At 52.5% G+C, this 20,690-nt stretch overlaps 2 protein-coding genes across 3 annotated transcripts in view; both read left to right on the top strand.

The window, feature by feature from the left end:
* SPTLC2 (serine palmitoyltransferase long chain base subunit 2) overlaps window positions 1-13,527 on the top strand; it is a 51,897-nt gene extending 38,370 nt beyond the window's left edge. The window contains exons 3-12 of the mRNA XM_077267483.1: window positions 1,287-1,441; window positions 2,311-2,459; window positions 2,545-2,669; window positions 2,765-2,858; window positions 3,255-3,360; window positions 3,448-3,667; window positions 3,805-3,931; window positions 11,806-11,941; window positions 12,322-12,451; window positions 12,581-13,527. Of these exons, the coding sequence (XP_077123598.1) occupies window positions 1,287-1,441; window positions 2,311-2,459; window positions 2,545-2,669; window positions 2,765-2,858; window positions 3,255-3,360; window positions 3,448-3,667; window positions 3,805-3,931; window positions 11,806-11,941; window positions 12,322-12,451; window positions 12,581-12,700 (1,362 nt within the window). The 3' untranslated portion in view covers window positions 12,701-13,527. The remainder of the gene's footprint in view (window positions 1-1,286; window positions 1,442-2,310; window positions 2,460-2,544; window positions 2,670-2,764; window positions 2,859-3,254; window positions 3,361-3,447; window positions 3,668-3,804; window positions 3,932-11,805; window positions 11,942-12,321; window positions 12,452-12,580) is intronic.
* A 2,217-nt stretch (window positions 13,528-15,744) lies between these two features.
* Window positions 15,745-20,176, top strand: ISM2 (isthmin 2). Of its 2 annotated transcripts, none has more exons than XM_077267489.1 (6): window positions 15,745-15,933; window positions 17,909-18,070; window positions 18,139-18,439; window positions 18,515-18,652; window positions 18,734-18,805; window positions 19,512-20,176. In XM_077267489.1, exons 1-6 carry the CDS (start codon window positions 15,853-15,855, stop codon window positions 20,030-20,032), a joined length of 1,275 nt encoding a protein of 424 aa, XP_077123604.1. In that variant the 5' UTR covers window positions 15,745-15,852; the 3' UTR covers window positions 20,033-20,176. The 2 variants fall into 2 exon arrangements, with proteins under 2 accessions (XP_077123604.1, XP_077123603.1); XM_077267488.1 differs by having other exon boundaries at window positions 15,747-15,933; window positions 18,728-18,805.
* Window positions 20,177-20,690: the final 514 nt, after the last annotated feature.

The raw sequence follows: 20,690 nt of genomic DNA on the forward strand, positions 1-20,690 counted from the left end.
TAGTGTGAAAGTAGCCTTAGGGGTGTGGTTAGGGTTAACGTTGGGATTAGGTTTAGGGATGTGTTTGGATTAGGGTTTCAGTTATAATTGGGGGGTTTCCACTGTTTAGGCACATCAGGGGCTCTCCAAACGCGACATGGCGTCCGATCTCAATTCCAGCCAATTCTGCGTTGAAAAATAAAACAGTGCTCCTTCCCTTCCGAGCTCTCCTGTGCGCCCAAACAGGGGTTTACCCCAACATATGGGGTGTCAGCGTACTCAGGACACATTGGACAACAACTTTTGGGGTCCAATTTCTCCTGTTACCCTTGGGAAAATACAAAACTGGGGGCTAAAAAATCATTTTTGTGGGGAAAAAAAGATTTTTTTTATTTTCACGGCTCTGCGTTATAAACTGTATTGAAACACTTGGGGGTTCAAAGTTCTCACAACACATCTAGATAAGTTCCTTGCGGGTCTAGTTTCCAATATGGGGTCACTTGTGGGGGGTTTCTACTGTTTAGGTACATTAGGGGCTCTGCAAACGCAATGTGACGCCTGCAGACCAATCCATCTAAGTCTGCATTCCAAATGACGCTCCTTCCCTTCCGAGCTCTGCCATGCACTCAAACGGTGGTTCCCCCCTACATATGGGGTATCAGCGTACTCAGGACAAATTGGACAACTTTTGGGGTCCAATTTCAACTGTTACCCTTGGAAAAATACAAAACTGGGGGCTGCAAAATAATTTTTGTGGGGAAAAAAAAAGAGTTTTTATTTTCACGGCTCTGCATTATAAACTGTAGTGAAACACGTGGCTTACCCTCCTTGTGAGGTGTGTCAATGACTGCCTTCTGGACATCTGTCAAGTCAGCAGTCTTCCCCATGATTGTGGAGCCTACTGACACAGACTAAGGGACCTTTTTAAATGCTTAGGAAGCCTTTGCAGGTGTTTTGTGTTAATTATTCTAATTTACTGAGATAATGAATTTGGGGTTTTCATTGACTGTAAGCCATAATCATCAACATTAACAGAAATAAACGTGTGAAATAGATCACTCTGTGTGTAATGACTCTATAGAATGAGTTGCACTTTTCGTATTGAAGAACTGAAATAAATTAAATTTTTGATGCTATTCTAATTTTGTGAGAAGCCTTGTAAGTGATAGGTCCAGAATCTTGTACTGAAGTGGGTGCAGGTCGTTGGTGGGGTGCTCTTTGCAGTGCGAGGCTCCTACTTGTGTATGTGGAGCAGTTTTTGTGCAGCTGACACTCTTCAGCTTGACCTCTGCTACTCTGTTTTGTAGGATTTCGTTCCTCTGTATCAGGACTTTGAAAACTTCTACACACGGAACCTGTATATGAGGATCAGAGACAACTGGAATCGGCCGGTGAGCAGCGTCCCGGGGGAGCGGGTAGATGTGCTAGAGAGGTTCACAGACGACTACAACTGGACGTTCAAGTGAGTGATTGTTTCAGGGCATTCCTGCCTGACCTTCAAGATGTACCTTTCTCCATGGCCCCAGCCGCCCTCCCCCCCCCTCCTCCCCCACTGGTCCCGGCTGCCCTCCTCCTCCCTGGCCACCCTCCTCCTCCCTGGCTCCGGCCGCCCCCTCCTCTTCCTCCCTGGCTCAGGCCTTCGGCCTCCTTCCTCCTCGCCGTCGGCCTCCTTCCTCCTCGCCGTCGGCCTCCTTCCTCCTCGCCGTCGGCCTCCTTCCTCCTCGCCGTCGGCCTCCTTCCTCCTCGCCGTCGGCCTCCTTCCTCCTCGCCGTCGGCCTCCTTCCTCCTCGCCGTCGGCCTCCTTCCTCCTCGCCGTCGGCCTCCTTCCTCCTCGCCGTCGGCCTCCTTCCTCCTCGCCGTCGGCCTCCTTCCTCCTCGCCGTCGGCCTCCTTCCTCCTCGCCGTCGGCCTCCTTCCTCCTCGCCGTCGGCCTCCTTCCTCCTCGCCGTCGGCCTCCTTCCTCCTCGCCGTCGGCCTCCTTCCTCCTCGCCGTCGGCCTCCTTCCTCCTCGCCGTCGGCCTCCTTCCTCCTCGCCGCCGGCCTCCTTCCTCCTCGCCGTCGGCCTCCTTCCTCCTCGCTGTCGGCCTCCTCCTTCTTTCTCCTCGCTGTCGGCCTCCTCCTTCTTTCTCCTCGCTGTCGGCCTCCTCCTTCTTTCTCCTCGCTGTCGGCCTTCTTCCTCTTCTTTCTCCTCGCTGTCGGCCTTCTTCCTCTTCTTTCTCCTCGCTGTCGGCCTCCTTCCTCCTCTTCCTCCTCGTCCGCCTCCTTTTTCTCCTCGCCGGCCCCTTTCTCCTTCTCCTCCTGGCCTGCAGATATGCAACAATTGCTCTTTCAGGTTCACAGGACGGGTGATTAAGGGTGTCATTAACATGGGTTCCTACAACTACCTTGGTTTTGCAAAGAACAGTGGATTCTGTGCTGACGCCTCGGCTGGTGTCTTGCAGCAGTATGGAGGGGGAGTGTGCAGCACGCGACAGGAGATGGGTGAGTGCCAGTCATTACATCTCTGGGAGAGAGTTCCCCTGCCCCGGGCTCTGCAATACCTTCAGCTGTTTGCCTCTCTCTGCAGGTAATCTGGATAAGCACGAAGAGCTGGAGTGCCTGGTTGCCCGTTTCCTTGGCGTGGAGGCGGCCATGACTTACGGAATGGGCTTTGCTACAAACTCTATGAATATCCCGGCACTGGCAGGGAAGGTGGGTGCCCAGGATAAGCTGGGAGTGCGCGCTGCTCATCTTTTGCTTTTTACTGACTGGCCGGAGACTTCTTCATGGTTTTGTTTTTTTGCCAGGGCTGTCTGATCCTCAGCGATGAGCTGAACCATGCCAGCCTTGTGCTGGGTGCTCGGCTCTCGGGGGCCACAATTCGCATCTTCAAGCACAACAGTAAGAGAACGTCCCTTGTTATATAAATGGTGATTTTCTCCGATGGCACTGATCATCCTCTTCTTTGACCCGCTGTTGCCTCTGCTTTGACGCGCCGCCGTCTTGGCTCTGACACACCGGTGTCTCGGGGTTGCCTCGGCTTTGACGCACCGCCGTCTCGGGGTTGCCTCGGCTCTGACGTGTCGCCGTCTCGGCGTTGCCTCGTCTCTGACGCATCGCCGTCTCGGGGTTGCCTCGGCTCTGATGCGCTGCCATCTCGGGGTTGCCTCGGCTCTGACACGCATCCGTCTCGGGGTTGCCTCGGCTCTGACGGGCCGCCGTCTTGGGGTTGCCTCGGCTCTGACGGGCCGCCGTCTCGGGGTTGCCTCGGCTCTGATCTTCCTTTCCTCCTCATAGACATGCAGAGTTTGGAGAAGCTGCTTAGAGACGCCATAGTCCAGGGTCAGCCTCGTACTCACAGACCATGGAAGAAAATTTTAATCCTGGTGGAGGGGATATACAGGTAAGCGCAGCCACAGGGACGCTAATTCTGCACTGGTGGGAGTAGTCCAGGTGGCTTGTTGGTTTGACTATTTTTTGCTGGTTGCAGCATGGAGGGCTCCATCGTCCGTCTGCCCGAGGTCATCGCCCTGAAGAAGAAGTACAAGGCGTACCTGTATTTGGACGAGGCGCACAGTATTGGGGCACTGGGACCAAATGGCCGTGGTGTGGTTGATTACTTTGGACTGGATCCCCGAGATGTGGACATCATGATGGGAACGTTCACAAAGAGTTTTGGCGGAGCTGGGGGCTACATTGGGGGCACTGAGGTGAGGTCCTGGCTCTGGGGTCACCCTTGTAACATGCTCCCGGTCTGTGCTCATGACGCCGTGCACTTGTGATGCTGTGTTAAGCTGTGGGGCTCACAGATTCCATATTGTGATTTATATTTGTCTTCCTCCCCCAGGTCCTCATTGACTACCTTCGGAAGCACTCCCACAGCACGGCGTACGCCACCTCCATGTCTCCGCCTGTGACGGAGCAGATCATCACTTCTATGAAGTGCATTATGGGTGAAGACGGCACCAGCTTTGGTAAGTAGCTGAACGCTTACTATCAGCGATGCACGATAATGGGAGAAGATTAAAGAGAACCTGTCACCCCCCCAGGGCCTATTAAAGTAAAATAGCAACCTTCAGCAGCACTAAGGCTGCATTCTGTGAAGGTGGCTCTCATGTTTATTATCCCTAGGAATGCTGAAATAATGACTTTTATAAATTTCCCGCCATACCTCTATTGAGTCAGGGAGGTATGTTTTCTCCCCCTGATTCAACCGCCTCGCAGCTGTCCATCATCCCCCTCTGTCCTCCGTGCGCCACCTCTTTCTTGTGACGTCACCAGCGCCTGCGCTCTGCAATCAGCTCCCGGGCATGCGCGGTGCGCGCTGCCCGTGAACTTACATCAGGCGCTTGCGTGTAGCGGAGTCCCCAGATCCCACTCCGCAGTGTGTTATGATGTATTCACACTGCGGGGCTGGGAATCTGGCACCTGCGCAGTGGAGCGACTCACCGTGCTCCTCGATAGTGCTGATGTCACGCGAGACTTGAGTGTGTGGGGAGGTGTAAATGGCCTGCCTATTGTCCGGTTATTGACATGGGGCACCGAAGTCGGTGGGGGGCTGCTGTAGGGGGTCAGGACCACATGCGTGGACCTGATGGTGCCCCGTGACTGCTCTCCACATAAAATCTCGGCCCTGGGTGTGAATCGCTAACTTGTGTAATATCTCCGTGTGTCCATGGTGGTCTGTAACTCCAGACAGCGAGCACTGGTGCCATCCACTGAGAGGTCGTCACCATTATACTGGTGACCTGTGTGTCTCTGTCATATTCCAGAGCGTTGTACGTGTCTCACCCCCACCGTGCCTTGTTACAGGGGCAATATGTTTTGCAGCCCCTCACCTGAAGTGTCAGATATAAACGGCTGGAATGTCAGCTTTACACACCAAATGCTCTCACCCTGTTCTCATTTCTTGAGTATGTGTTTCTGTCCATAATCCCTCAAGGTCTCTGAGGGTATGTGTCCACGGGCCGTTTTACATCCGGAATAGCAGCGGATTGAACGCTGCGTGGAGCCACAGCATTCAATCCGCAGCGTCCAGATGTTACAGCATAGTGGAGGGGATTTTATGAAATCCCGTCTCCACTGTGCGTGGTAACACGCATCCGGCGGCCCTGCGATTCCAGACATGCGGCGCGTCTTTTTAGATCGCAGTATATCCGTTTACCTTGCGCCGCCGCAAGGTAAAACACAGGGCGCTATGTACGGGGTGTGGAGATACCGGATGTGTGCAATGAACATATCCGGCATCATCGCGTCTACAGAAGGGGGCAGGGCTTTGGGCGGAGCCAGTTTGCCACTCCGTCCAAAGCGCTGGCCATCCTTAACGTGGACACGTACCCTGAAAGCTGGGTGACCGAAAGAAGCATCATCTGAGGATAAATCCGCAGTGCGGGGGCCTGGGAAGGTATATAGAAGCCGCCTCTCTGTCTCTCTCCGGAGCTTGGACGCCTTTCTCTCGCCCCGGCCACGCCTCTGTCTCTCTCCCGCCGTCGCGCTCTCTCTCTCTCGCCCCGGCCGTCGCGCTCTCTCTCTCTCTCGCCCCGGCCGTCGCGCTCTCTCTCTTGCCCCGGCCGTTGTGCTCTCTCTCTCGCCCCGGCTGTCGCGCTCGCGCTCTCTCTCGCCCCGGCTGTCGCGCTCGCGCTCTCTCTCGCCCCGGCCGTCGCGCTCGCTCTCTCTCTCGCCCCGGCCGTCGCGCTCTCTCGCCCCGGCCGTCGCGCTCGCTCTCTCTCGCCCCGGCCGTCGCGCTCGCTCTCTCTCGCCCCGGCCGTCGCGCTCGCTCTCTCTCGCCCCGGCCGTCGCGCTCGCTCTCTCTCGCCCCGGCCGTCGCGCTCGCTCTCTCTCGCCCCGGCCGTCGCGCTCGCTCTCTCTCGCCCCGGCCGTCGCGCTCGCTCTCTCTCTCTCGCCCTCTCTCTCGCGTCCCGGCCGCGCCTTTCTCTATCTCTCGCCCTCTCTCTCGCGTCCCGGCCGCGCCTTTCTCTATCTCTCGCCCTCTCTCTCGCGTCCCGGCCGCGCCTTTCTCTATCTCTCGCCCTCTCTCTCGCGTCCCGGCCGCGCCTTTCTCTATCTCTCGCCCTCTCTCTCGCGTCCCGGCCGCGCCTTTCTCTATCTCTCGCCCTCTCTCTCGCGTCCCGGCCGCGCCTTTCTCTATCTCTCGCCCTCTCTCTCGCGTCCCGGCCGCGCCTTTCTCTATCTCTCGCCCTCTCTCTCGCGTCCCGGCCGCGCCTTTCTCTATCTCTCGCCCTCTCTCTCGCGTCCCGGCCGCGCCTTTCTCTATCTCTCGCCCTCTCTCTCGCGTCCCGGCCGCGCCTTTCTCTATCTCTCGCCCTCTCTCTCGCGTCCCGGCCGCGCCTTTCTCTATCTCTCGCCCTCTCTCTCGCGTCCCGGCCGCGCCTTTCTCTATCTCTCGCCCTCTCTCTCGCGTCCCGGCCACGCCTTTCTCTATCTCTCGCCCTCTCTCTCGCGTCCCGGCCGCGCCTTTCTCTATCTCTCGCCCTCTCTCTCGCGTCCCGGCCGCGCCTTTCTCTATCTCTCGCCCTCTCTCTCGCGTCCCGGCCGCGCCTTTCTCTATCTCTCGCCCTCTCTCTCGCGTCCCGGCCGCGCCTTTCTCTATCTCTCGCCCTCTCTCTCGCGTCCCGGCCGCGCCTTTCTCTATCTCTCGCCCTCTCTCTCATTCAATTCAAATGAGCTTTATTGGCAGGACTATGTACATGTTAGCGTTGCCAAAAATAGGAGGACGGGGGTAGGGAGCAGTAGCGTAGCTACCAGTGGGTCAGAGGGGGCCCACCCGGAGCTACGCTACTGTAACCGCGCCGATACAGTTACATTCTGCAGCAGAGCAGGGGGAATCAATCTCCCTGCTCTGCCGCTATGGGGCTCCTGAGTAGGCGGGGGGGCCTTGTGCCAGCAGTGGGCCCCCCGCCTGTCATCGCAGGTTCAGCTGTATCGGTATCTAGCTGATACAGCAGACCGCATTGATGAGACAGGGTGCATTATGCTCCCTCTCCCATCATCCCCCTGTCAGCATCTGATTCAGACACTGACAGCGGGCGCGATGACGTCACTAACCGCCACCCGCTGTCAGGAGATGAGCGGGAGCTCTGAGCAGCGGAGGAAGCAGGAAGAAGAGAGGTGAGTATTGGATTTATTTATTTTGGGGGTTCATCATGTTATAGAGTCTGCCTATGGGGGGGTGTATTGTAGTGTAGAAGCTGCCTATGGGGATGCAATATAGTATAGAGGCTGCCTATGGGGATGCTATATAGTATACAGGTCCTTCTCAAAAAATTAGCATATAGTGTTAAATTTCATTATTTACCATAATGTAATGATTACAATTAAACTTTCATATATTATAGATTCATTATCCACCAACTGAAATTTGTCAGGTCTTTTATTGTTTTAATACTGATGATTTTGGCCTACAACTCCTGATAACCCAAAAAACCTGTCTCAATAAATTAGCATATCAAGAAAAGGTTCTCTAAATGACCTATTACCCTAATCTTCTGAATCAACTAATTAACTCTAAACACATGCAAAAGATACCTGAGGCTTATAAAAACTCCCTGCCTGGTTCATTACTCAAAACCCCCATCATGGGTAAGACTAGCGACCTGACAGATGTCAAGAAGGCCATCATTGACACCCTCAAGCAAGAGGGTAAGACCCAGAAAGAAATTTCTCAACAAATAGGCTGTTCCCAGAGTGCTGTATCAAGGCACCTCAATGGTAAGTCTGTTGGAAGGAAACAATGTGGCAGAAAACGCTGTACAACGAGAAGAGGTGACCGGACCCTGAGGAAGATTGTGGAGAAGGACCGATTCCAGACCTTGGGGAACCTGAGGAAGCAGTGGACTGAGTCTGGTGTGGAAGGAAATGGGCTACAGGTGCCGCATTCCCCAGGTAAAGCCACTTTTGAACCATAAACAGCGGCAGAAGCGCCTGACCTGGGCTACAGAGAAGCAGCACTGGACTGTTGCTAAGTGGTCCCAAGTACTTTTTTCTGATGAAAGCAAATTTTGCATGTCATTCGGAAATCAAGGTGCCAGAGTCTGGAGGAAGACTGGGGAGAAGGAAATGCCAAAATGCCTGAAGTCCAGTGTCAGGTACCCACAGTCAGTGATGGTGTGGGGTGCCATGTCAGCTGCTGGTGTTGGTCCACTGTGTTTCATCAAGGGCAGGGTCAATGCAGCTAGCTATCAGGAGATTTTGGAGCACTTCATGCTTCCATCGGCTGAAATGCTTTATGGAGATGAAGATTTCATTTTTCAGCACGACCTGGCACCTGCTCACAGTGCCAAAACCACTGGTAAATGGTTTACTGACCATGGTATTACTGTGCTCAATTGGCCTGCCAACTCTCCTGACCTGAACCCCATAGAGAATCTGTGGGATATTGTGAAGAGAAAGTTGAGAGACGCAAGACCCAACACTCTGGATGAGCTTAAGGCCGCTATTGAAGCATCCTGGGCCTCCATAACATCTCAGCAGTGTCACAGGCTGATTGCCTCCATGCCACGCCGCATTGAAGCAGTCATTTCTGCCAAAGGATTCCCGACCAAGTATTGAGTGCATAACTGAACATTATTATTTGATGTTTTTTTTGTTTGTTATTAAAAAACACTTTTATTTGATTGGCCGGGTGAAATATGCTAATTTATTGAGACAGGTTTTTTGGGTTATCAGGAGTTGTATGCCAAAATCATCAGTATTAAAACAATAAAAGACCTGACAAATTTCAGTTGGTGGATAATGAATCTATAATATATGAAAATGTAATTGTAATCATTACATTATGGTAAATAATGAAATTTAACACTATATGCTAATTTTTTGAGAAGGACCTGTATTGCACCCCATCCATAGGCAGCCTGTATAGTATAATGCACCGCCATAGGCAGCCTGTATAGTATATTGAATATACTATACAGGCTGCCTATGAATGGGGGTGTATTATACTATGTATACAGGCTGCATATGGGGTGCAATATACTATACAGGCTGCCTATGGGGATGCATTATACTATACAAGCTGCATATGGGGGTGCATTATACTATACAGGCTGCATATGGGGTGCAATATACTATACAGGCTGCCTATGAGGGTGCATTATACTATACAGGCTGCCTAGGGGGTTCATTATACTATACAGGCTGCCTATGAGGGTGCATTATACTATACAGGCTTGATATGGGGGTGCATTACACTATAGAGGCTGCCTATGGGAAGTGCATTACACTGTAGAGCCTGCCTATGATGGTGCATTATATTAAGGGCTTCATTACTATAGAGTCTGCCTATTGGAAGTGCATTATACTATATTGAGGATTGTCTGGTGCGTTATACTATATGGAGGCTATCTAGTGGGTCATCATACAGATTAGTGTTAGATCTATCAAACCGTTTGGGGGATACTAAGGGGCCAGTATATATATATGTAGTGAGGGGGCATTAGACTGTATAAGAGAGCATCATATTGTGTAGAGAGTGTAGAGAAGATCTTTAAATGGGGAGACTTGGGACATTATTAAATGTAAAATGGGCACTTATTGTTATAGGGGAACTCGGGTTACTGTGACTATCAAAGGGGCACACAGGGCAATATTACTTTCTAGGGGACAAAATGTGGGCACTGTTTTCTAGGGCACTTACACCCTGCATTACTATATTATAGAGGGTTTCTTTAGAATTTAGAAGGCACAGAGAACCACACAGCAGATGCAGTAATAGGGTCACATACGGCAGCAGCGGCTCAGTATTGGGGTATCAGGTACAGTAATAGGGACACATACGGCAGCAGCGGCTCAGTATTGGGGTATCGGGCAGTAATAGGGACACATGTCAGCAGCAGCTCAGTATTGGGCTATCGGCAGGATGAGGAGTTTGTGCAGGTTGGGAATAGTTCCATTGGGGACAGTGCTGAAAATATGAGACGTGAAATATGTCTTTGTTGTAATCTCTGCAGCTGAGTCCTGGGTGGAAAAGAACCCTAGCTATGCACGCCTCTGGTAGGGAGGCATATAAAGGCCCAAGATATATCATTCTCTCTCTTTCTTTTTTTTTTTTCCGTCTCTCTTTCTTCCTGGGTCCCTGCCACCTCTGTTCCCTGCTAATGATTTCAGTGGGGTAACGTTTCTCCTTATGGAGAGTGACATACCAGCTGGCTTGTCAAGGTAAGGAGGCTTATTTTGCCGTACAATGCTCCTCTGGGAAATTAAATATGCAAATTGCCTCTTCTGAGAAAAAGAGGACTTAACTCTATAGCGCCACCTGTTGGAAGTAGCGATCCTACAAGTCACAATCAACCCTCTAACGAGTCGTGCAATATGACTTCGGATTAAAGCCAAATCAGTATATCAATTGGCAGACACGGTGTTTCGGGCTGTTGGCCCTCGTCAGTGCAAAGCATGAAAACTGATTTGGCTAGGTGAGAGGCTCTGGACTGGGGTCTAAGGGGAAACGTTACCCCTTAGACCCCAGTCCAGAGCCTCTCACCTAGCCAAATCAGTTCTCATGCTTCGCACTGACGAGGGCCAACAGCCCGAAACACCGTGTCTGCGAATTGAGATACTGATTTGGCTTTAATCCTAAGTCATATTGCACGACTCGTTAGAGGGTTGATTGTGACTTGTAGGATCGCTACTTCCAACAGGTGGCGCTATAGAGTTAAGTCCTCTTTTTCTCAGAAGAGGAAATTTGCATAGTGATTTCAGTGTGAACTCCAGGAGCCGCCATCCTCCCAGGGGAGAGAAGACTGCTCTCAGTCAGGGATTGTAAACATTGTCCAGGATCAAAGTGGGAGAGGATTTGGGATTGGGGGCTGCAGCATCTGGTTGTGATAAAGTTGTTTGTGGTTTGTTTTTTTTTGTTGGTTTTTTTGGGGAAGGGGGGTTCGCACACAGACGTTTAACCCTTTCTTGCCTTCTGTGAGTATCAGGGATACTGGGACGTGGACGTGTTGTGCCTTGTTTTTGGCGCCATTGTATCGGCGTCCTTGGGAGATCGACCTCTGATTCCCCCACCCCTGGGCTTCTTGGTCTGCGCTCTCTTGTAACATCTGACTTGGCTCTCTTCTGATGGTAGACATTATCCATGCCCCTCACATCCTCTGATAATTGCCCTGGGGCAGACGGATGAGGCCTCTTCATACAATTACAGATCACAGCAGAGAAGATTGATTCCAGATTCTGCAGAGAAGAAAAACCTCCTCCTGATGTTGGGAGAGACGGCGGGAGCACGAGAACGGCGCTGACCGCCACCTCCTGACACCCGCACACAACTGACTGCGCCTGACCCTGCAGCGGTGTGAAGTATTAATGATCGATTTCCACAGATCTGAGCCGGCAGCATACTAGGGGTTAATGTTATAAGTCTGTCCGGAGGCGCCGCTTGTGTCCATGTGCCTGGTATTCACATGGGACAAGACTGCAGTACCAGGCACCACCATGCATTGGAAGGGGGCACTGTCTCTAGAGGGTAAGGCTCCCTGGGGGAATTCGAGATTCCCCACAGATGATCAGTGATGTTTAAACCATTTTTGGTGGGGCTATTTGTGACTGGCATAAACCCCTCAACAATCCTGCTACATGTGTGCGGATTACACATGGCCGTGTGCCTGCTGGGTGGTGGCGCCGTTGTTCATGACTTTGCTCTCGCTGCAGGGTGTGGATGACGCAGATACCAGTGACCTGTGGTCCGTCTAATTGGACTGATTGGCCTTTGCAGCGTCTGATGGGGGGAGTAGTGCTTGTTTTGTCATTCCGTGGCCGTGTCCGGTTCATTAGTTTCATTCATCCTCGGCGCAGCCTGTGTCACAACTCCACGTAACCCAGAACTTTCTCTCCACAGGACGGGAACGCGTGGAGCAGCTGGCAGAGAACACCCGCTACTTCAGACGTCGCCTCACAGAGATGGGGTTCATCATCTATGGAAACAGCGATTCCCCTGTGGTGCCACTAATGCTGTACATGCCGGCAAAGATCGGGTAAGGCTCTGCCTCGGGAAGGGTTAACGAGGGACTGTTCCCTTAAGCCAGAGGTTCCATATGAATATAAGGTCTCGGAGGTAAAGCTGCATGACAACCAATATGGTGTCCAGGACGGGGGCACACGGGGGTTGTCACCCACGCACCTTGAATCCTCAGGCTTTCAGTTGCCCTTTATCTGGCTCTCCCTAAAATAACACAATTTCTGCCCGCCTGGATAAGAGGAGAGACCCCCCCAGGCCTGGAGTAATCTGGGTGCACGCTGTAATTACAGCTGGGGTAGGGGGATCATCGCCAGGTGTTGTCCTGAGTTTGCTGCCCCCTGATGATATTTCAAGGCACTGCACATCGGACACTCACGCTCATCTTCCTCTCCACAGGGCGTTCGGACGAGAGATGCTGAAAAGGAACATTGGAGTAGTAGTTGTGGGGTTTCCTGCCACCCCAATCATTGAGTCCAGAGCACGGTTCTGTGTTTCTGCCGCTCATAGCAGGGAGATGCTGGACGAGGTAAGAGACCTGGTCATGGCAGTGGGTAGACTGAGCACGGCTGGGGTCCTCCGCCATCAGCTCCACGGGCACCATTAGCAACGGCTCAATACTCTGCAGTTTCTGAACTGACCCCCGATTCTCTTGCAGGCTCTGAATAAGATCAGTGAGGTCGGAGACCTTCTGCAGCTGAAATATTCCCGCCACCACTTTGTGCCGCTGCTGGATCGGCCGTTTGATGAGACCACATATGAAGAGACTGAAGACTGACCACGCGGGGCTGGCACCACTCCACCACCGGCTGGCCGGGTCCTCTGTGCCAGCCGTCAGCCTCCGCACCCATTTTTATATTTGTATATTTTCTTTTCCATTTTACATTCTATTTATTCTGGATGGGACCGGTGACGACTTTCCTCCGTCTGAGGCCTTCACTCCATGTTTAATCTCTGTGGGGGCGGATTTCTACATTTGTTTGTCGATCTGCGGTGGAGGAACAGCACAGGTGCTACTTATTGTGCTGACCTGAGGCGCTGAGGCCGGACCCCTGACGATGACGCACCATAGTGAGTCCGGGAGGGCATTACTCTATCATCTGATTGTACATGACCCTGGGGTGTGATGGTCTGTTGTGGCGGGTGTTGTGAGATCCGATGTCCTCAGTCCAACCCTGGACTGGGGTCTCCAGCATCACTAGTGTTAAATGTTCCCTGACAAAGAAACTTTAATCCTTTCCAGTCCAGCAGCAGCACTTACTAGGAGTCAACTCACTGGCCGCTGCTTTTTTCCTAAAATGTCCTGTCATTGCGGGGACTGACGAGACCAGTGGTTGTGGGACCAGTATAAGGTGCTGGGTGTCTCATTCCCGCTGTTTTTACGCTCTTTTTGCTGCTTTGGAAAATGCACATTCCTCTTTTCTCTGACTAACTCCTTGTTGTGGGTCAGGCCCCTGCGGTTTGGCCCCAGGGAATAATCATCGAATGGCCTTCAGTTGTTTTCTTTGTGGCATGACGTTTGGATGTACTGAGCCAAAAGAATTCACGCTGCACCGGACTCAGCAGAGACTCAGCTGCTAATCAATAAAAGTTCATTTATTTTCAGGTTGTTGCCTTGTTGTCTTATTGTCTGTACGTTACTGTCAATCACCCTATCCCGGTCTGCGCACAGGAGCCGCTGGGCACAGCTTGAAGCTGTCACTGATCTAGGTACCCACCCGCTCACAGCATGGACAGAACCCCGCAAGAAATTCAGAGGGGCACATACAGCCGAAGAAGCCCCAGACATGGAGTAGCCTCTCTACTCACCTCCAGAGCAGCGACCACAAGTCTGCTCAGTAATTACCGTGGATATTTACACATTGTGTGGTCTCTGTGCCAAGCAATGCTGGGAGTGCAGCTGGAGAAGGCAACACAGGCTCGTTCTCAATAAAAATGTGGTTGGGGGTCTCACACATGTATACAGTCTGGTTGTCAGCAGTAATAGATGATGATGTGGTGGTTCAGTATAAGGGGTGTGGTCTCATGTCTGATCACGTCATCGGTGATGTCATCAGAGGTGCTGAGTCTGCTACGTCTCCCCCCAATGTCATCTGCTCACCCTTCCGGCCCTCCCCGATATCTACTGTGCATCATCCGTCCCCTCTCTTTCAGCAGTGTCGTCCGCGCACCTGTCTGGTCCCTCCCCGATGTCTGCTGCCCTCCGGTGTTGTCGGAGCACCGTTTCCTGGTGTCGCCCGCGCACCATTCCCTTTCCCTCCCCGGTGTCTTCCGCACACCCTCAGTTCCCTCTCCCCGGTGTTATCTGTGCACCGTCTGCCCCCTCTCCCTGGTGTCGGTCTCCCTCTCTTCGGTATCATCCACATGCCATCCGTTCCCTCTCCCTCCCGGTGTTGTCTGCGCACCGTCCGCCCCCCCCTCTCTCCCCCTGGTGTCGGCCTCCCTCTCGAGTGTCCTCCACATATCATCTGCTCCCTCTCCGATGTCATGTGCGCGCTGGCCGTTTCCTCTCCTTTTCCGGTGTCGTCTGCGTACCGGCTGCCGCCTGTCCTATTTCCATTACTGATGTTGTTCGATCACCGTCCGCCCCATCTCACTCCTCGGTGTTGTCCGCAAACTGTCCGCCCCCTTTTCCCCTCTCTGCGATGTTGTTTGTATACTTTCTGTTCCCTCTTCCTCCGTGGTGTCATTCGTATCCTGTCCATCCCCTCTCCCTCCCCTGTGTCGTCCAACATACCGCCCGTCTCCGGCGTCCGCTGCACACTATCTGTCCTCTCTCCATTCCCGGTGTCCGCGCACCGTCCACCCCGCTCTCCCCCCAGTGTCGTCCGAGTATCACCCGTCCCCGGTGTCGTTCGTATCCTGTTTGTCCCCTCTCCCTCCATCGCACTGCCTGTATCCTCTTCCTCCCCTGTATCGTCCAAGCACCGCCTGTCTCCTCTCCTTTCTCCGGCCACACCCTATCTGTCCCTCTCTCCATTCCCGGTGTCTGCGCACCGTCCACCCCTCTCTCTCCCCCCAGTGTTGTCTGAGTATCATCCGTCCGCGATGTCGTATGCCGTCCGTCCCCTTTCCATCTGCGGTGTTGTCCGTATTCCGTCCGTCCCCTCTCCCTCCGCTGTGTCGTCTGTATTCCGTCCGTCCCCTCTGTCTGTCGTCCGTATTCTGTCCGTCCCCTCTCCCTCCACGGTGTCGTTCGTATCCTGTTTGTCCCCTCTCCCTCCATGGCTCTGCCTGTCTCCTCTTCCTCCCCTGTATCGTCCACGCATCGCCTGTCCCCTCTCCGGCCGCACCCTATCTGTCCTCTCTCCATTCCCGGTGTCCGCGCCCCATCAACCCCTCTCCCCCAGTGTCGTCCGAGTATCATCCGTCCGTGATGTCGTATGCCGTCTGTCCCCTCTCCCTCCGCTGTGTCGTCCGTATTCCGTCTGTCCCCTCTCCGTCTGCGGTGTCATCCGTATTCCGTCTGTCCGTTCTCCCTTGTCGTCCGTATTCCGTCCATCCCCTCTCCGTATGCGGTGTCGTCCATATTCCGTCCGTCCCCTCTCCGTCTGCGGTGTCGTCCGTATTCCGTCCGTCCCCTCTCCCTTGTCGTCCGTATTCCATCCGTCTCCTCTCCCTCCGCGGTATCATCAATGTACTGACAGCCCTCTCTCCCTCCCCGGTGTCAGCCGCGCACCGCCAGTTCTCTCTCCGGGAATGTACTTGTTCTGGTATCTGTTCGTTCTCCCCTTCGTTACCTCCTTACATACCTGATGTTCCGCTGGCTCCGCCCCCCTGGCCAGCGCTGCATTCTTTTTGTTCTTTGTCCCGCCCTGTAGATATCAATGACGTCACAATCCCGCCCCCAGCATCGGAGGAGACCGGAGAACGGTGGAGATGGGGCTCCGGGTCTGCGCGGGGAGCACGTGAGGCGCCAGTGACCGGACCATGCACGGACTGCTGCTGCTCCTGATCCTCCATCCGCAGCTGCCCGCAGGGGCCCCAGCTGGGACTGCACAGTCCGCCCAGGTGAGAAGTGTCAGCTCCGGGGGCTACAAGGAAACGGGACCGTGTGTGATCAGGGACCAGACATGAGATCCTGGAGTTTTAGATTGTCAGCTCTGTGGACGATTAGACGTGAGGTCCTGGGATTAGATTGTCAGCTCTGTGGACGAAGAGACGTGAGATCCTGGGATTAGATTGTCAGCTCTGTGGACAAGGAGACTTGAGATCCTGGGATTAGATTGTCAGCTCTGTGGACGAAGAGACGTGAGATCCTGGGATTAGATTGTCAGCTCTGTGGACAAGGAGACTTGAGATCCTGGGATTAGATTGTCAGCTCTGTGGACGAAGAGACGTGAGATCCTGGGATTAGATTGTCAGCTCTGTGGACGAAGAGACGTGAGGTCCTGGGATTAGATTATCAGCTCTGTGGACGATTAGACATGAGATCCTGGGATTAGATTGTCAGCTCTGTGGACAAGGAGACTTGAGATCCTGGGATTAGATTGTCAGCTCTGTGGACGATTAGACGTGAGATCCTGGGATTAGATTGTCAGCTCTGTGGACAAGGAGACTTGAGATCCTGGAATTAGATTGTCAGCTCTGTGGACGATTAGACATGAGATCCTGGGATTAGATTGTCAGCTCTGTGGACAAGGAGACTTGAGATCCTGGGATTAGATTGTCAGCTCTGTGGACGAAGAGACGTGAGATCCTGGGATTAGATTGTCAGCTCTGTGGACGAAGAGACGTGAGGTCCTGGGATTAGATTATCAGCTCTGTGGACGATTAGACATGAGATCCTGGGATTAGATTGTCAGCTCTGTGGACAAGGAGACTTGAGATCCTGGGATTAGATTGTCAGCTCTGTGGACGATTAGACGTGAGATCCTGGGATTAGATTGTCAGCTCTGTGGACAAGGAGACTTGAGATCCTGGAATTAGATTGTCAGCTCTGTGGACGATTAGACATGAGATCCTGGGATTAGATTGTCAGCTCTGTGGACGAGGAGACGGGAGATCCTGGAATTAGATTGTCAGCTCTGTGGACGATTAGACGTGAGATCCTGGGATTAGATTGTCAGCTCTGTGGACAAGGAGACTTGAGATCCTGGAATTAGATTGTCAGCTCTGTGGACGATTAGACATGAGATCCTGGGATTAGATTGTCAGCTCTGTGGACGAGGAGACGGGAGATCCTGGAATTAGATTGTCAGCTCTGTGGACGATTAGACGTGAGATCCTGGGATTAGATTGTCAGCTCTGAGGACGAGGAGACGTGAGATCCTGGGATTAGATTGTCAGCTCTGTGGACGAGGAGACGTGAGATCCTGGGATTAGATTGTCAGCTCTGTGGACGATTAGATATGAGATCCTGGGATTAGATTGTCAGCTCTGTGAACGAAGAGACGTGAGATCCTGGGATCAGATTGTCAGGTCTGTGGACCAGGAGACGTGAGATCCTGGGATTAGATTATCAGCTCTGTGTACGATTAGACGTGAGATCCTGGGATTAGATTGTGAGCTCTGTGTACGAGGAGGCGTGAGATCCTGGGATTAGATTGTCAGCTCTGTGGACAAGGAGACTGGAGATCCTGGGATTAGATTGTCAGCTCTGTGGGTGAGGAAACGTGAGATCCTGGGATTATATTGTCAGCTCTGTGGACGAGGAGACGTGAGATCCGGGGATTAGATTCAGCTCTGTGGACGAGGAGATGTGTGATCCAGGGATTAGATTGTCAGCACTGTGGGCGATTAGGCGTGGGATCCTGGGATTAGATTGTCAGCTCTGTGGACAAGGAGACGTGAGATCCGGGGAGTATATTGTTAGCTCTGTGGATGAGGAAAGGTGACATCCTGGGATTAGATTGTCAGCTCTGTGGACGAGGAGACGCGAGATTCAGGGATTAGATTATCAGTAATGTGGACTAGGAGATGTGAGATCTGGGGATTAGATTGTCAGCTTTTTCAATAATTTAACCCTTCATTGTCTTTGTGATAGGATAATTTGGTGACTGCTCCATGGAGAGGGCCCTTAGATGGGTCCCTTGTGCTGGGGCCCAAGGGTTTGGTGTTGTCTTCTGCAGATACTTCTCCTACACCGGATACCACGTTTCTCCTCGACTTGGATGGCAACCTGAGCTCGGAGAACCCCAACATTCAGGTAACACTTGGCTGCGCTGATGAAGTAGAGGGTTATAGGCATGTTCTGATTGGGGCATGGTCTTCCAGGTGACAATTGAGGTGGACCCCAATTCTCAGATGGAGGTGGAGCTGGATCTGTCAGACACACGCACGGACTGGGGGGATCCGGACTGGCGGTCTCAGCATGAGCTTTTCTGGCCACTGTTCTGGGAATATAATGACCTCTCAGATGTGGAAATTTCTACAAGCAGCGAAGGTGTGCGGGCAGAAAATGTGAGTGACTACTCACCACAGTACGAGTGGGAAGACAACGTCCTAAGTGGAGGAGACCATGATGGACGCAGCACACCCAGCGACAAGTGGGTCACAGATGACTCGTATCTTTATGGTGAGGCTGGTGACTTCTCTGCACGCTCCGGGGCCAGATTTGGGGGTTAATTTTCAGATATTTGGGGTTCGGCAGATTACGAGGATGAAGATTGGAGTTCTTGGTCTCCCTGTAGCGCAACGTGCGGTCGGCCTAATCAGAAACGCACCCGGTCCTGCGGATATTCCTGTACAGCAACAGAGTCTCGTGTGTGTGACCTTTCTCCATGTCCAGGTGAAACAGCCAAATATCTGAAGTTGGGGTCCCCATTGGCTCAGGAGTAAATACTGATCTGTTCTCTTGTTTCAGGAGTAGAGGATGATGTGGAGAATTCAACAGTGGTGTGGACAACCAAGGCGAAGACTAAGGCTCCTAGTCCAGAGTCAGGTGATAGTCACCCTTCCATCCTCATGTCCTCTCATCCTCAAACCTTCCTCCTTGTCTTAAAGGGCTTTGCTATCCTTCTATCACTTTTCCTATTTGTCTGCATTGTCCTCATCCCTTCAGTCTTTTTCCTTGTCTGATTGTTTTTTTCTACATCTTTTTCCTCACCCTTTCCTACTGCTCTACATTCACTTGTGCTCTACTTTCTCGCCTCCTACAGTCTTATCTTGTTCCTTCTATCTTATTCCATCTTGTCTTTTGCATCTTATCAGCCTGTCTTGTCTTCCGCTCACATTTTCATGCTCATGGTCTTCTGCTTCTTTTCTTTCATCTTTTTTCTTTGCCTTGTGCTCCATCTTTCTTCTTCCTCATCTTACGGTTCTCGTCTGTCAGTAGTGTCCACCTTTCCTCTTCTCTCCAATTTATGCTTCTCTTCACTAGTCTTACCTTCTCCATTCATTTTTCTCAGCCTCCACTTTTTTCTCCTGTTTTCATCACATACATCTCATATCCTCTTCCTCGTCTCATTTCGGTCCACTTCCTTATGTCATGCTTTTTCTCGTTCTCTTCGTCTCTTGCTTCTCTTCTTTTCCCCTTCCTCGTCTCATGCTTCTCTTCCACATCTCGTGTGTTATTTTCTTGTCTTATCTGGTGCTTGTCTTCCTTTTGTCTCTGCCTCCTCTTATGCTGCTCCCCTCTTCTTCCTCAGTCTCCCAGGATAGCTGTGAGCGGTGGCTGACATGTAAGAGTGAGTTCCTCAGTAATTATCTGCATCGGGTGTTGACAGAGTTGCCCAGTTGCCCATGTTTCTACCCCTCTGAGGTGGTGTACAGTTCCTTGGTTCTGCGGGATGAGAAGATGGCTGGCAGTTTCCGCTGGCGCGATGCTAGCGGCGTGCGGGAGAGACTGGATATTTACAACCCTGGCGCTCGCTTCTGTCTGCGCTCTTTGCTCTCCAGGGACAGCAGCAGTCTGGGTGCTCAGCATTGCTGCTACGACTACTCTTTAAGACTGGTGACCCGCGGACGGGCGGCTGGGATCCCCAACCTCATCAGTGCTGAGTTCTCCTCTGAACTTCATTACAAAGCAGATGTTCTGCCGTGGATTCTGTGCAAAGGCGACTGGAGCCGGATTCACCCACTGCGCCCCCCAAACAATGGATACGAGTGCCCAGAGAACCCCTCTGAGGAGGAGTACCAGGCTCAGCTGCAGGAAGCCCAGGACTTCTAGGGCCAGCCATGGACGGGGAAGTCAGATCTATACCAAAGCCTTGTAACATATTGACCGAAAGTAATCATAATGGACCCGACTCCCTGTAGTGGCTTCATGTATTTATCAACAGCATCTTATATAAAGTTACCAAAAGGAAAGAAATATTCCTTGTGTATGGGCTGGAAGTGGTGCAGATGGCGGTGTCCACCCGATGGTCCCGTTGGTTATGATTCGTCAGATGTCTGGCTAGGAATTGTCTTACTTATGCTTTCTGGAGCCTCCTGGTGGTCACTGGAGGACATTACACGATATATAGAGACCACGTCGTCCCCTCTGATAGGAAGTAAAGCAAAGTTTAATAACGTAGCACGAAGCTTAATGGGAACGCGCTCCATGATAGTGATTCAGCCTCTTCCCCCCCCACGGCCACTCGCCCGGGCAGCCTCCTCTTCAGAGTCCCCCCCGTGCCCACTCACCCGAGAAGCCTCCTCTCCAGACTTCCTCTGCGCTCACGCAGCCTCCTCCAGACACTGAAAGGTGCTCATCAGGAGTGGGACATTTCTGAGTCTTTCTTGAGGATTTGTGGGAGTCCCACTGATTGGCAAGTTAACACAGATAATGTGGAAGGTTGTGTATAATCTTATAATGGTGCCCGACCCAAGGAACTGCCTTGCAG

Source organism: Ranitomeya variabilis, chromosome 1, assembly GCF_051348905.1.
Source record: "Ranitomeya variabilis isolate aRanVar5 chromosome 1, aRanVar5.hap1, whole genome shotgun sequence".
Lineage (NCBI taxonomy): Eukaryota > Metazoa > Chordata > Amphibia > Anura > Dendrobatidae > Ranitomeya > Ranitomeya variabilis.